This window comes from Callithrix jacchus, chromosome 4, assembly GCF_049354715.1.
Source record: "Callithrix jacchus isolate 240 chromosome 4, calJac240_pri, whole genome shotgun sequence".
Classification (NCBI taxonomy): Eukaryota; Metazoa; Chordata; class Mammalia; order Primates; family Cebidae; genus Callithrix; species Callithrix jacchus.
The window spans coordinates 113,814,088-113,827,228 of NC_133505.1; the positions used below are offsets into that span (position 1 = coordinate 113,814,088).

General features: G+C 47.8%; 1 protein-coding gene across 2 annotated transcripts in view; it reads right to left on the reverse strand.

The window, feature by feature from the left end:
* Positions 1 to 1,140: 1,140 nt before the first annotated feature.
* Positions 1,141 to 13,141, reverse strand: part of SCML4 (Scm polycomb group protein like 4) — a 71,787-nt gene continuing 59,786 nt past the window's right edge. For both annotated transcript variants that reach the window (XM_078369900.1, XM_008994862.5), the window contains 2 exons: positions 8,260 to 8,405; positions 1,141 to 5,742 (listed from right to left, as the gene is read on the reverse strand). In XM_078369900.1, coding sequence (XP_078226026.1) covers positions 5,617 to 5,742; positions 8,260 to 8,405 — 272 coding nt within the window. In that variant the 3' untranslated portion in view covers positions 1,141 to 5,616. The remainder of the gene's footprint in view (positions 5,743 to 8,259; positions 8,406 to 13,141) is intronic.

Genomic DNA, 13,141 nt, shown 5'->3' on the forward strand with positions numbered 1-13,141 from the left:
TGGCACAGCACACTCCGACCTGAGGGAGGGTGTTATTCTTAATGACAGGAAATCGAGCCCAGTGCTAAGCACTGGGAGAACCTATGGACTCTTGACATAGGATTTTAAGAGAGCACATCTGGGGCTTCACTTGTGAAAGCAAATCTCCTCTAAAAGTGTGCTTCTGCCCAGAACTACTTCTAAGTCAGTGGAATTTCCTGAAGCCTGGGAGAGTCACAGTGAGTGTTCTCTCCAGTCCAGAATCTTGGTGAGGCCATGTGTGCTACTACCACTGAAACCACAAAGGAATTTGCTGTGGGAAGTGTCCCAGCAGTTGCTTATTAGCATTAGAACAATTACACAAAGTCCATTATTAGCAGACTTGTTTTCATGATCCTTAACTGGTGGCAATAAATAGCAGGTGATTCTCTTTCAAGCAAATGCTAGATATCCAAAGATCCAGGTTCCAACTGTCCGTACAGGAATCATTTCAGATTAGGACAACCGTTGGAGTGGTTGGCATCCCAGAAGCTGAGGCGCACAGCACTCTTCCTGCAGGAGCAGGGCGGGACACATGGGAGCTGCCTGCGGGTGGATGGGGGGGAAGCTGCTGGATTTGACATCACAGACTGGAAATAGGAAGGTTTGTTCCCTCTGGAAGTCTGACCATCTGCTGGACCATCCCAGGGTTCTCAGTGTGGTCCTCTTATGCCATAGGGAGGGATATGGGCACATGGCAAGGCAACAGGAGAACCCAGCAGGTGCTCAGCTCTTGGAGTGTTTATAACCAAAAAACCAAATCAGACCCATGGACAGGCTTGCACTTTCTCCTTAAAAAAATTGCAGTTTAAAAAAAAATCACCTACTCCTTCACAATCCCATGTCTTATTATCTGAGGTTTAAAAAAAAAGTGAGTCCAATCCCCTTCCCCTCTACCCCCGGGGAGAAGAGCTGAGAAGTTGCCCCTTCAGAGCAGAGGTCAGACAGTGCCTGCTGCCTGCTGACACATGAGAAAACCTGGCTGTTTCTTTAGAACGAGAGCAGAATATTTCCCTCTTCCAAGACCTTCTGACAGTGACTAAATCTGAGTCCCTGGTCACCTATGGGCATTTCCAATTATCTTCAGAGATTTGACAAAATCTCCTGAAATAATCTCAAAAATAATTTTTAAAGAATTTTAATTAAAAAAGAAAATTCCATATAGCACATAGATACAAAAATAAGCGATTGCAGCATGAAGGGTTGGGGCTGCTAGAATAGCTGCTCTTTTATTGTTTTTCTAAGACGCTTTCGTCATAGGCTTCCCTCTCTCACTGGTTTCCTTCTCCCGTAAACCAACCTTAGTCCCATATTCCTTCCCAGTGTATTTAATATAGTTGGTTCTCTTTAGTTCTTCACTCTCTTTTCTTGCTGAAAGGAACAAAAAAAGTCAGCAGACCTCCTGGAGGGAAACAGTGGGAGCCCAGTGTACTCTCTGGTAGGCACTAAACGTCCTCAAGACAAGTGTTCCCTGTGGTGGGCTCCCCATCTCTCCAGAGTCACCTGCAGCCCAGGCTTGGCGCATCCAGCCAGCCTCCTGAGGGGCAGGCTCAGCCTTAGAACAGCCCTGGTCACCCAGCTGCCTCCAGGGCATACCCTGATGGCATAAGAGGGGACTCTTAGGGGGCCGGGTGTGGTGGGTGGATCATGAGGTCAAGAGATCAAAACCATCCTGGCCAACATAGTGAAACCCTGTCTCTATTGAAAATATGAAAACTAGCTGGGCGTGGTGGTGTGCGCCTGTAATCCCAGCTACTCGGGAGGCTAGGACAAGAGAATCACTTAAACCCAGGAGGCGGAGGTTACAGAGAGCCGAGATCATGCCACTGCACTCCAGCCTGGCAACAGAGCGAGACTCCATCTCAAAAAAAAAAAAAGAAAAGAAAAGAAAAGCAGAGAGGACACTTAGTAGTAGCAACCAGACCAGACCAGACCAGACTAGAGTGGGTTCTGCCTCCATATTGCAAGCCAAGCAAAGGCAATGGCTGATACACTCCCGAGCACTGACTTCCTAAGACTCTCCCAACTACAGTGTCATGAAACACACACACACACCCCACAGACACACACACACACACAGAACACACACACACAGACAAGACCCACATCTTCCACCTCAAGTCTTTGCACAGGGAATAATGTGCTTCATGAAATATTTAAAAGGCCTTAGGCAATAGAATTGCCTCTTGATATTTTTTTTCAAGTGTTTGACAAGTGTAATTGGAAATGTTTGGAACGTGAACACAGGCACACACACATACACACTCTAATTTGGAATTATGCAAAATGAGATCATTATTCACTACAACCTGAAGCAAAGCTACCGCAATGGAATACCAAGTACCGTATCTGTACAAGTCACAGGCCCCTGAGTCGGCTCTCATTTGGACGAGGGTGACCCACGTGGCCTAGCCCTTTAAGGTCTGTTTAGAGGAAATGGCCTGGCGTGTTTTACATTTGTGAAGGTATTTAGCCTCCTGGTTTGACAAGATTTTTGAGAGGGGTGAAAATTAATTATAATTGCGGTATTGCTATAATAATTTGGTCGACTAATTGCATTTCAGTGCAGAAGCAGTCAAGGAAGATTTTCCTCCCCAGGTTATTCTCTGATGTGGCAGCATTTATTTTAAAAGTAATGAGATTTTTAAAAAGTCAAACCTTAAATATCATGGTTTCAGCAATCTGTCCTGCTTAAAGTTTAATGTGAAATGAGATAGCACCTCTGCGAGAGCAGTTCCACGGATCCAGTTTTCTCCAAGACTTGAAAGGAGAACATCTCTCTCCCCTGAAAACTACTCAAGGCATCTCTTTGACATTGTTTGGGGCTGATTTTTATTTGGGAGCACCAATGTTTGTGGCCCTGTAGTGAAGGAGGCATTGATGAGGGTGCATAGGAAGTTTTGAAAACTTAATACTGGAAGTCACTAAATGAGGTATCTTTTGCTGGAAGAGTACCATGAGTAACAGAAGGTTGAAACAAAAAAGAGGAGTGAAAAACCTGGGTTGTTGTGGGATTTTTCTGGATCTCATTGTTTTCACATTGGCAGTTCTGAATACATAACCTGTCCATGGCTGTTTTGAGGGAAACTTATCTAACTCTAGACCAGCAGTGAGCACTTATGATTAATAAACTCTTGAGAGACAGGCCCTATCACCTTAAAATCTTGAAGACTCTGTCCCAAGGCCTGAGTCAAGGTACTTTTCTCAGGTGCTGAAACTGTCAGAGGCGTTGGAACCAGAGCAACTCCATCTTGAATAGGGGCTGGGTGAAATGAGGCTGAAACCTACTGGGCTGCAGTCCCAGACTGCTAAGGCGTCCTAAGTCACAGGATGAGATAGGAGGTCGACACAAGATTCAGGTTATAAAGACCTTCTGATAAAACAGGCTGCAGTAAAGAAGCCAGCTAAAATCTACCAAAACCAAGATGGTGATGACAGTGACCTCTGGTCCTCCTCACTGCTGTACTACCACTAGCGCCATGACAGTTTACAAATGCCAGGGCAATGTCAGAAAGTTACCCTATATGGTCTAACAGGTGGAGGCAGGAATAATCCACCCCTTGTTTAGCATAACATCAAGAAATAACCATAAGAATGGGCAGCCAGCAGCCCTCAAGGCTGCTCTACTTATGGAGTAACCCTTCGTTTATTCCTTTACTTTCTTAATAAACTTGCTTTCACTTTCCTGTATGGACTCACCTGAATTCTTTCTTGCATGAGATCCAAGAGCCCTCTCTTGGGGTCTGGATCAGGACCCCCTTCCTGTAACAAAACCACCAGACATCAAGCTCTTCCACTATCTGATAACTTAAGCTCAATTCAGCGAGCAAGTTTAGCACATCCTCCTCCTCGCCTTCTCTGCCATGCTCTGAGTCCAGCCACCATTTGTGCGCCTGAAAAGGAGGCTACAGTGTGCTCTCTCAAATACTGCACATCAAAACGAGCCTAACGGCATGGCATGGACCATTTCTTACGGCCTTCATCTGGATTCTAAGTAGCGGGTTGCTATGGAGATCTACCCAGGGCTGCCCTCGTGGTTCTGCCCTCTGCACAATGGCAGTTGATCAAGGGGTGAGGAGGTTGAGCTCCCATCCTGCTTCACTTGCCAGCTGAGACCCCTGCTCAGGCTGCATCCCAGAGAAAGGAGTGCCTTTTCTGATTCACCTTTTGGCCAAGGAAGGCCCTGAGTCATCCCTAACCTCTCCCAGAAATTCCCAAATCAAATGTTCATCTCCTCATCTCCAACACTGCTGATGTCCTTTTAAGGAAGAGAATATGTGTGTGACAAAGGTGGATTCATTTTGAAGATATGCCTTCTGCTCAGGGTGAAAGAAGAGAAAGGGAGAGAAACACAGAAAAGAATAAAAAGAATGGCGGGGAAGTTGTCCCTCTGCCTAATAAATTGTGGATTCATTGTTCTTCTCTGGACATAGCTGCAAAAGGGCAGAAAATCAATTTTTTCTATTACTCCATGGTAAGGAAGGAAAACCTATTTGTAAATTGAATTAAACCCCATAATAGCATGTCTGTGTATTTGTTGAGGACTAGAAAAATTAGCCACAGATACAACTACATAATCCAGCAATGTAACTAGAAATCAACACTCTCCCGTTTCAAAGCTTCGTTGAGACACTTTCTTTTCCTTTTTTAAAGAAACACCCATGGCTAAATGTCACTAAGATTCTTCAGCATGCCAACACTTCAACACCTCAATAAGGACTCTGGAAGGGAAGGAACTCCAAAGACCCATCTGGGTAGAGCGTGCTTCCAAATTCTTGCCTTTGCTAGTGGAGTACCAATCAGTCAGTCAACGATGATTGGATACGAACTAGACCCCTCTAAGCTGATGGTTTCTTCCCAAGTCTCAATCTGTGGTGCTGACTGTGGAATAAATCCCCTGTTTCTGTGTGGGCTAGATCTTGTTCACAGACACCCATCCACTCAGCACTGAATAATCCTGCTACTGCAGTCAGCGAGAGTCCTGAAATTTCATTAGCAGTCTGCCCTCTAGTGGAGCAACACAGCACTTCAGATTTTTTAGGAATAGAAAAGATTTTTTTTTCTTCTTTTCTTTCAGGGAGCAAAAGAATTCAAGTTTTCCAGCTAGTGCAAGGTGAGGCAGTCATCTTCGGAAGTCGGCTTCCAAAGCTGAGGCAAACAAGGCTCACACGGATAAGTCCCCAGGTCAGAGTTAGAGGCAGATGGTGCTGAGGTGGGTGTCCCTGCAGAGCCCACAGGGACAAAGGTCCTTCTTTCATTCTTTGAACCCTCCAGTACTCTCGTTGCGAATAAGCATTCATAATTCTCTCATTACGCAAATAGGACCCACTTTAAGAGCAATTAGCATAACAGGGATGTGAAAAAATCAGAGGCTTTTGTAATTTTTTGGCAAATTATTAACACAAACGAACTTTTCAAAAGGTCCACGTTAAATTCTTAAAAAGGCAAAGATTCACAAGTTTTATAGAAAGACCAAGTCTTTGTGTCTGTGAGTTTTAAGGGGAGAGTCTATCTTGTGATGTTGACTGGATGCTGGTAAGGCAGAAGATAATCTTGCGATCTGTTGTTTCGGGTTTCGCTTTTGTCTTTTTTTAAAAGTCAGAACTTAGCTTGCTTCAGTTTGTCAATGTGGTGGCAGAGTTTCAGTGCGGGTCCCAGCTTCAGGCCCAGGTACTTCATGACCATGTCACTCCTCAGCAGCAGCAGAGCATTGCCATCAATCTCCTGGTGGGACAGGACCAAAAGCAAGAAAACCCAGAAGGTGGTCAGAGTCATCAAACAGTGGCTGAGGTTAAGGTGTGGTCAGGGAATGCGCTCAGGGCATATGGGTTTATTTAGGCAGCATGTTCTCTCGGGCCTGGGCCAAGATCTTTTAAAATCTTAAAGCGAACAAATACTGTGTGCTCCTCTCCCCATCACCTCCCTGGAGTCATCCGATACACGGGATGCTTCATATTCCTGCCCTCCCCTGACAGAAGAAATCAAACGTAACCCGATGTGTGTTCCCAATATCCCACTTACAAAGTTTATCTCCTCATCCAACCTTGGCTAAAGGAGCAAGAAGTGTCCTCCATTAGACCCTGAAACTAGAGGGTCTTTCCATTCCAAACTTCATTGCCCTGATTTCTCATTTCTTTCCTTGGTAGGCCCACCTACCTGTACCTCATTTCATAGCCACTCATTCCACCCTATGGAGGATTTCAGGTGTGTTATAGTCCTGTCTATTACACTAGATGGAATGCACTAAATAATGCACCTGCTTCATCTCAGGGCTCAGCACAAAGAACTACCAAGGGGACGAGCCAGTCCTTTGAGGTTTGGTTCTGGCGTTGCTGCCATTGGTCTCTGAAAATGGTCCCCCTCCAGAATGCATACTGACTTGAGGAACCTAGCAAGGCTGGGCTTCCATGCTCAACTGTAGTGCTATTTTCAGGTCACTGGAGACAAAGGGTAGAAATGTGGAGTGCTCAGGCAGGCGGGGAGAAGAGACATAGTTAGAGGACTTAATGGTGCCAGGGTCGCCAGCCCTCTCATTCATCCGCCCAGCCAGGCAGTACTGATGGAGCACCCATTCTGTGTCATTCACTCTCCATGTCCTTGGCAAAATGGCAGTGGGCAAGGCTTACCTGTGGGCCACCCGTAGGAGCCTCATTTCCTACTGTCTTTTCTTTCCCTCACCTCCTGGATTCCCACCATCCCCTCCCACCCTGCCAGACTCCTCCTGCCCAAATCTGTCCAAGCATAACCCACTCTGTGGTTCTTGGTCTCAAGGCCCCATTGTTAGGTTAGGTCAACGTATGCCTAAAAAAAGGCAAGTGCTGAGTGAGATGAGGATCCTCCTCAGATGGAAAAGCCTGATTTCTATGACAGGATCACCAAATAAGATGAGAAACAGGAAACAAAAATACTGTAACTGTGGAAGGTGGAATAACGCTCCTGCCCCTCCATGTGCAACGTTTGTATTCTAATCCCCAAACCTGTGAATGTCAAGTTACCCAGCAAAGGGGAATTAAGGTTGCAGGTGGGATTAAGTTTGCTAATCAGCTGACTTTAAAGTAGGGAGATTATCCTGGATTATGGGGCAGGGCTGGGGGGAAGGCTGTGTAATCACCAAGCTCCTTAACCGTGGAAGAGGACATCAGCAGTGAGGACCAGGGATGGCAGCCAAGCAGCCAAACAGGACTCAGCTTGATGTTACAGGCTTTAAAGATGATGGCGGGGGATGGGAACAAAGGACTGATGGTGGATCTAGAAGCCAGAAAAGGCCACCAAGCAGATTGTTCCTTGGAACCTCCAGAAGGAAACGCAGCCTTGCTGGCTGAGCCCAGTGAGACCCATGTCAGGCTCCTGACCTCCAGAGTGGTAAGGCAGAGAATGTGTATTGTGTGAAGTCACTATGTTGGTGGTAATTTGTTACAGCACAATACAAAATGAGTACGGTGTCAGGTGCAGTGGCTCACACCTGTCATCCCAGCACATGAGACCAGCCTGGCCAACGTGGGGAAACCCCATCTCTACTAAAAATACAAAAATTAGCCAGGCGTAGTGGCAGGCACCTGTAATCCCAGCTGCTTGGGAGGCTGAGGCAGGAGAATTGCTTGAATTGGGGAGGCAGATGTTGCAGTGAGCTGAGATTGAGATCGCACCACTGCATTCTGGCCTGGGTGACAGAGTGAGACTCTGTTTCAAACAAAACGAAAGAAAAACAAATAAAAACAAAATGCGCGTAGTAAGCGTGGCAGGTAAATTATTGATTCTTATCTTTAAAAGAATTTTACCATCCCTCTATATTTCAGCATATCTCAAATCATGATGATGGTATCTGCTAAGGGAAGGCATCTGAGTCGGGAACCGTGCTGAACACCTTCTGTGCCTTTTCCTATTTAGTTCACAAAGCGGTTTAGGAACAGGCGCGACTGCGGTTTGCCTGGCATGTCTTAGGTGTGCTGTCTATGTCTGTTGCATGCACAGACGGCCGGATGGGCAGGAAACAGGCACTCCTGAGGCAGGCCAACGTGAGAGAACAGATGGAGCCAACATCCCTTTACAAACAAATTAACTGGTCGTTCTGCTCTGTGGTTGTATCTGTCCCTCTCATCTCTGGCTCCCTTGAGGGTACCCCTAGTGCTTAGTTTAGAGCCCCCCCAAGCCCCCTGGCAGCACCCTGCAGTTCCCTGGACCTGACTCTCCTTCCATGCCTGCTTCCCCAATCCCCCCAGGGTCAAACCACCACTCGCATACGTGCTTTCTGAAGAGCTCCACGTGAGGCCCCAGAGCCTGTGGGTCGGCATCCTTCACAAACCACACCACATCCTCCACAGTCCAGGTGGAGGGGTTTCTGCTCCGTGGCCGCCTGGCATCCTGCGCGTCCTGAGAAGGGCTTGAGGCTGGATGGAGAACAGAGAGGGAGAGCATGAGCCAGTGGGACAGGGCCTTGTACCCACCTGCTGTTGCCTGCCCCCACCTAGCCTGGGAGGGGGATCCTCAGTGCCCATGAGTCCAAGGAGCTGGCTCGAGTGACCTCCTGTCACAGGGAAAGGCTGTGAGTGGCAGCTCTGTCTACAGCCCAGAGCATGGAAGGCCACTCCCAGATACACTGCCCTCCCAGGAGAGAGGCACTAGACAGTGGATTCCTTTCGACGAGCTAGAATTCTGATCTGAGTTGGAGTTTTCGAGACCCTCTCTCTCAGCGGGCCCAGGGCCTCCTGAGCCTGGGCACTTGGTGAACAGGGCAAGTGTGCTAAGATAAATGTCCAAATGAGCCTCATCATGTCAGCGAGGCCAGTGACTTGGGGTCCTTTCTGTCTCCATGGCCTTCACACTGAGATGACAAAGGCATGGCAGAATCGAGGTGCCTTGTGGTTTCTTATTCACGGTCTCTGCGGAATGCAAGTCTGTTGCAGCCATCCTGGTCTGCACATGCAGAAAGATGTCAGCTCACTCACTGCCCTGGGTCCACACCGAGCCCCTGCATGGCCCTCTGGGGCTGTCAGAGCAGTTGCCGGGATCCCCTCTGCTACACCATGAACTCCCTGACCCCAAAGGACCTAACCTGTGCCTGGTCCATAGCTGGTCCTTGGGAAATGGTTGCATAGGGCATTTCCCATGCAGCAGGTGGAAAGATTCAGGATAGCGAAGGAAGAAGACAGCAATGAATTCAATTGCTGGCAACATTTAGGGATTGATCTTTTTGCCTCTACGTCCCAAACTAGCTCATCCTCTTTCCCTAGAGCAAGCTTCTCTTCCTGTCTCCCTCATTTTGGGAACCCACCTCTACCTCCTCCCCTTTTTGTGCTCCCCACATTTCATTATTCTGAAGCTCTTGGGAAAATGGCTTCTCCTCTGGTCTCTTCCCTTTCATCCCTGCTGCCCCAGCCCCAGAGCCTGTCACCCAACCCCTGCCATGGGTTCCTAATGGGTATTTTGGGGCCATACCCTTTTTTTTTTCCTACTGCCTACAACTGCCTGCCTCACATTCTCCCTAAGACCATCTCCCCATGGCTCCCTCTTACCTACACACAGAGCCCTCACTCTACCTCAAGGTCAAGGGCTCCCTTTGGTCTTAATGTTTTCCCTTGGGAGGCCAAGGCAGGGAGATCACAAGGTCAAGAGATCAAGACCATCCTGGCCAACATGGTGAAATCCCATCTCTACTAAAAATACAAAAATTAGCATCTGTAATCCCAGCTATTTGGGAGGCTGAGGCAGAAGAATCACTTGAACCCGGGAGGCGGAGGTTGCGGTGAGCTGAGATCACACCACTGCACTCCAACCTGGGCGACAGAGTGAGACTCCATCTAAAAAAAATAAACAAACAATATTTTTCTTCTTAATGGAGGGTAGAAGGGCTTTGGTGCCAGAGAGACCTAGGGACACATCCTGGAGCTGCCCCTTGCTGGCCCATCGTGTGTGAAGGGGTACGTGTGTGAAGCTTTCTACGTGGAGGGGTAGGTGTGAGGATAAAGATGGGCTAGCACCCTGCCTCTAGGCCGACCTGTGTCAGGTGCTCCACCGAAGGCAGGAGCCCCTCCCTTCCCGACGCCCCGTCTGTGTGGGTACACTTGCTGTGACCGAATGTCTCCCCAGCTTCCCTGCTCCGCCTGTGGCTGCTGCTTTGGCTTTAACCAACAGGGCGTTCATCCTCTCTCCTTCCCACTCACGATCCACCGCTGCCTTCATGCACAGAAACATTCTGTGCTTCCTGCAGCCTAGGTGTTACCTTCCTACCTCTTTATTTTATTATTTATTTTTTTGAGACGAATTTCACTCATGTTGCCCAAGCGGGAGTGCAGTGGTGTGATCTCTGCTCACTGCAACCTCCGCCTCCTGGGTTCAAGTGATTCTCCTGCCTCGGCCTCCTGAGTAGCTGGGTTTACAGGTGCCTACCACCACACCCAGATAATTCCTGTACTTTACTAGAGACAGGTTTTCACTATGTTGGTCAGGCTAGTCTTGAACTCCCGACCTCTGGTGATCCACCCGCCTCGGCCTCCCAAAGTGCTGGGATTACAGGCGTGAGCCACCGCGCCCGGCCTCCTACCCCTTTATTCCCACATCTTTATTTGTTCATCTATCTCTTAAGGTGCTTTCACATTGCACTTTGTAGTACAATTACGAACTTCTCTAGAACCTCTAGTTAGGTTTTAATTTCCTGAGGATTCCTCCTACTCACTCCACAGACATAGACTGAGTACCTTCTCTGTACCAGGTCCTGGGTGAAGTGTTTGGTGAAAAATACCAATATGATTCTCTAATGACAGGGGCTATAATCACGGACTCCTCCATGGCTCTGAGTACATATACAGTCATGCACCGCCTAATTACGGCGGTCCCGTAAGATTATAATGATTCTAGGGATTCTAGTTCCTATCGCCTAGTGATTTGTGTTGCAATTTCCTACGGTATGCAGTAGAGTAACATGCTGTACAGGTTTGTAGCCCAAGAGTCATAGGCTATCCCACACCGCGTAGGTGTGCAGTGGACTATACCGTCAAGGTTTGTACAAGTGCAGCCCATGATGTGCACACAACAATGAAATCACCCAGGGATGCATTTCCCAGAATGTATCTCATTGAGTGATGCATGACTGTGTTTATAAACATGGGCTTGACAAATGTGAGATGAATCAATGTACTTTGCAGACACAGTCTAGGTAACTTAGAGAAAAGGCTGTGTGTGAAATCTTTACTTCTATTTTAAGGCTAGAAAAAAAGTCAAGGCTCTGAAAAAGGAAGCAGCTTCCCTACAGAAGAATTCTAAGTTAGAAGCTGAGAAGCCTTCATTTATCTCCCTTCTTTAAATCTCAGGGCACAGTGGCTCTCCGCTGTCTCTGTCTCCTTCCTCCTTTTCACGTGCCTGAGACGAGCATGCTGCTCCATTCGCGCTGAGGAAAATACAGCATCATATTTCTGCGTCTGTCCTTAACACATAGTGGTCTGGCTGAGAACTGGATTGACTTTGAGATTTTTCCCTGCCTCTTCCTTGTGGGACCTGGAAGGGTCCCATAAGGTGGTTTGGCATGGGGCATTTTTCTGGGAATCTGTTAATGTACCCCGGAGCCATCTGAATGCTGATCCGTGCTCATTAAAGATGATTTTACTCCATTTAGACATCTGCACTGGACATGGGGACGAGGAATCACGAAATCACATTGCCTTTGAATCCCACCCCATCAGAACATCGGCATTAATCAGGGTGGTAATAGATTACAAAGGCTGGAAGTCTTTAGTGCCAAGAATAATTTTAGAGTGATCAGCGCAGAGGTCAAATCTAATTTCCTGCATCTGACAGGAAGTGGGGGAAACCCAGACCAGTTAACAGGATCATTCACAGGAACCTAGAGTCCTTTGAGCAAGGTCAGGGAAACACGTTCCCCGCAGCCACAGTGGGCAGGGCTCAGTGAGGTGGCTGGTTTGTCTTTAAGGAGGAGGCTCTCAAGACGATCGCTGTGGAAGGAAAGAAGTAACTGAGATGGCAAAGTGGGCTCTGTTCCTGCTACCCAGTGCTTGCTGTGGGCACTTGTCACTTTTCCAGGATGGGGCAGAGGCAGCAGGGGCCTGGGTCAGGCATGTTTCTTAGGGGGCTTTTAGTCATACAAGACAGAGGGCAGCAGGCAGCCTAAGTCACACCTCAGGAGCTGCTCCTGATCCAAAGCACACAGACTCCCTCTAGATGGAAGAAACATGGAACTTTCCAGTGGCAGGTTCGCAGAGCCTCACAGTGGTCTGTGCTCACAAAAATAATAAATACACTAGCCATTCCCCTCCAGCTGCTGCGAAGATGTCAGGAAGACAGGTGGGTGGAGCCTGGTGCAGCTGGGGCAGGCAGATGTAATAGGTCAACGCTAAGACATGATGGATGTGGAAAAGGCTTGCTCCAAAGCAGACAGAGCGTGCCAAGAAGCCCTGGCCAGACACCTTTGCGAGCAGGCAGGGTTCTCCAACAAGGAGGACATTGTGCTTGGTCTTGTCATTCTGTGGGGGCTGCCAGAGGCACGTGCAAAGTGAAGCCCAGTTAGGAATGGATTAAATAAGCTTGTTTCTAAAGCTGAACTCACCTTGACCAGAGATAGGATGGCTATGAGTCAATGTTTCAAAGCAATCCTGATGTTCACAGCACAGGTATATGCATACTCTCTGTGAATCTCTCTCTGCCTTACACATGCCCATGAGTACATACATACATATAGAATTTCCTTTTACTCATTCATAATTCAGGAGAGACTCTTTAGCTAACCATGGAGTCATCTGGAGGAGCAGAATGAGCAGTGAGCTGGGAGTCAGAAATCCCTGCCACCCACCAGCCCAGTTGATCACCCACCAGTGATCAACTCTGTGCTTCTCTGTTGTAAAATAAAAGGGTTTGATCTCTAAGCCCCTGCCTGCCCCTTATGACACTGGGCCAACCCCTCACACCTCAGGCTGTTCACATGAAGGGAGTCACCTCCTCCCACAGCTGAAGGTGGCATCAGCCTGTCCACATGCAAAACACATTGAGGGTAGCTACAGCCAGGCTTCCCGTCCATCCCAGGCTCTGATCATTCCCTATGGACCTCATTGTCTTCATCTATAAATTGTGATTATTGTTTGCTCTTTCTTAAGAATATTTTAAGAATTAAGAGAAT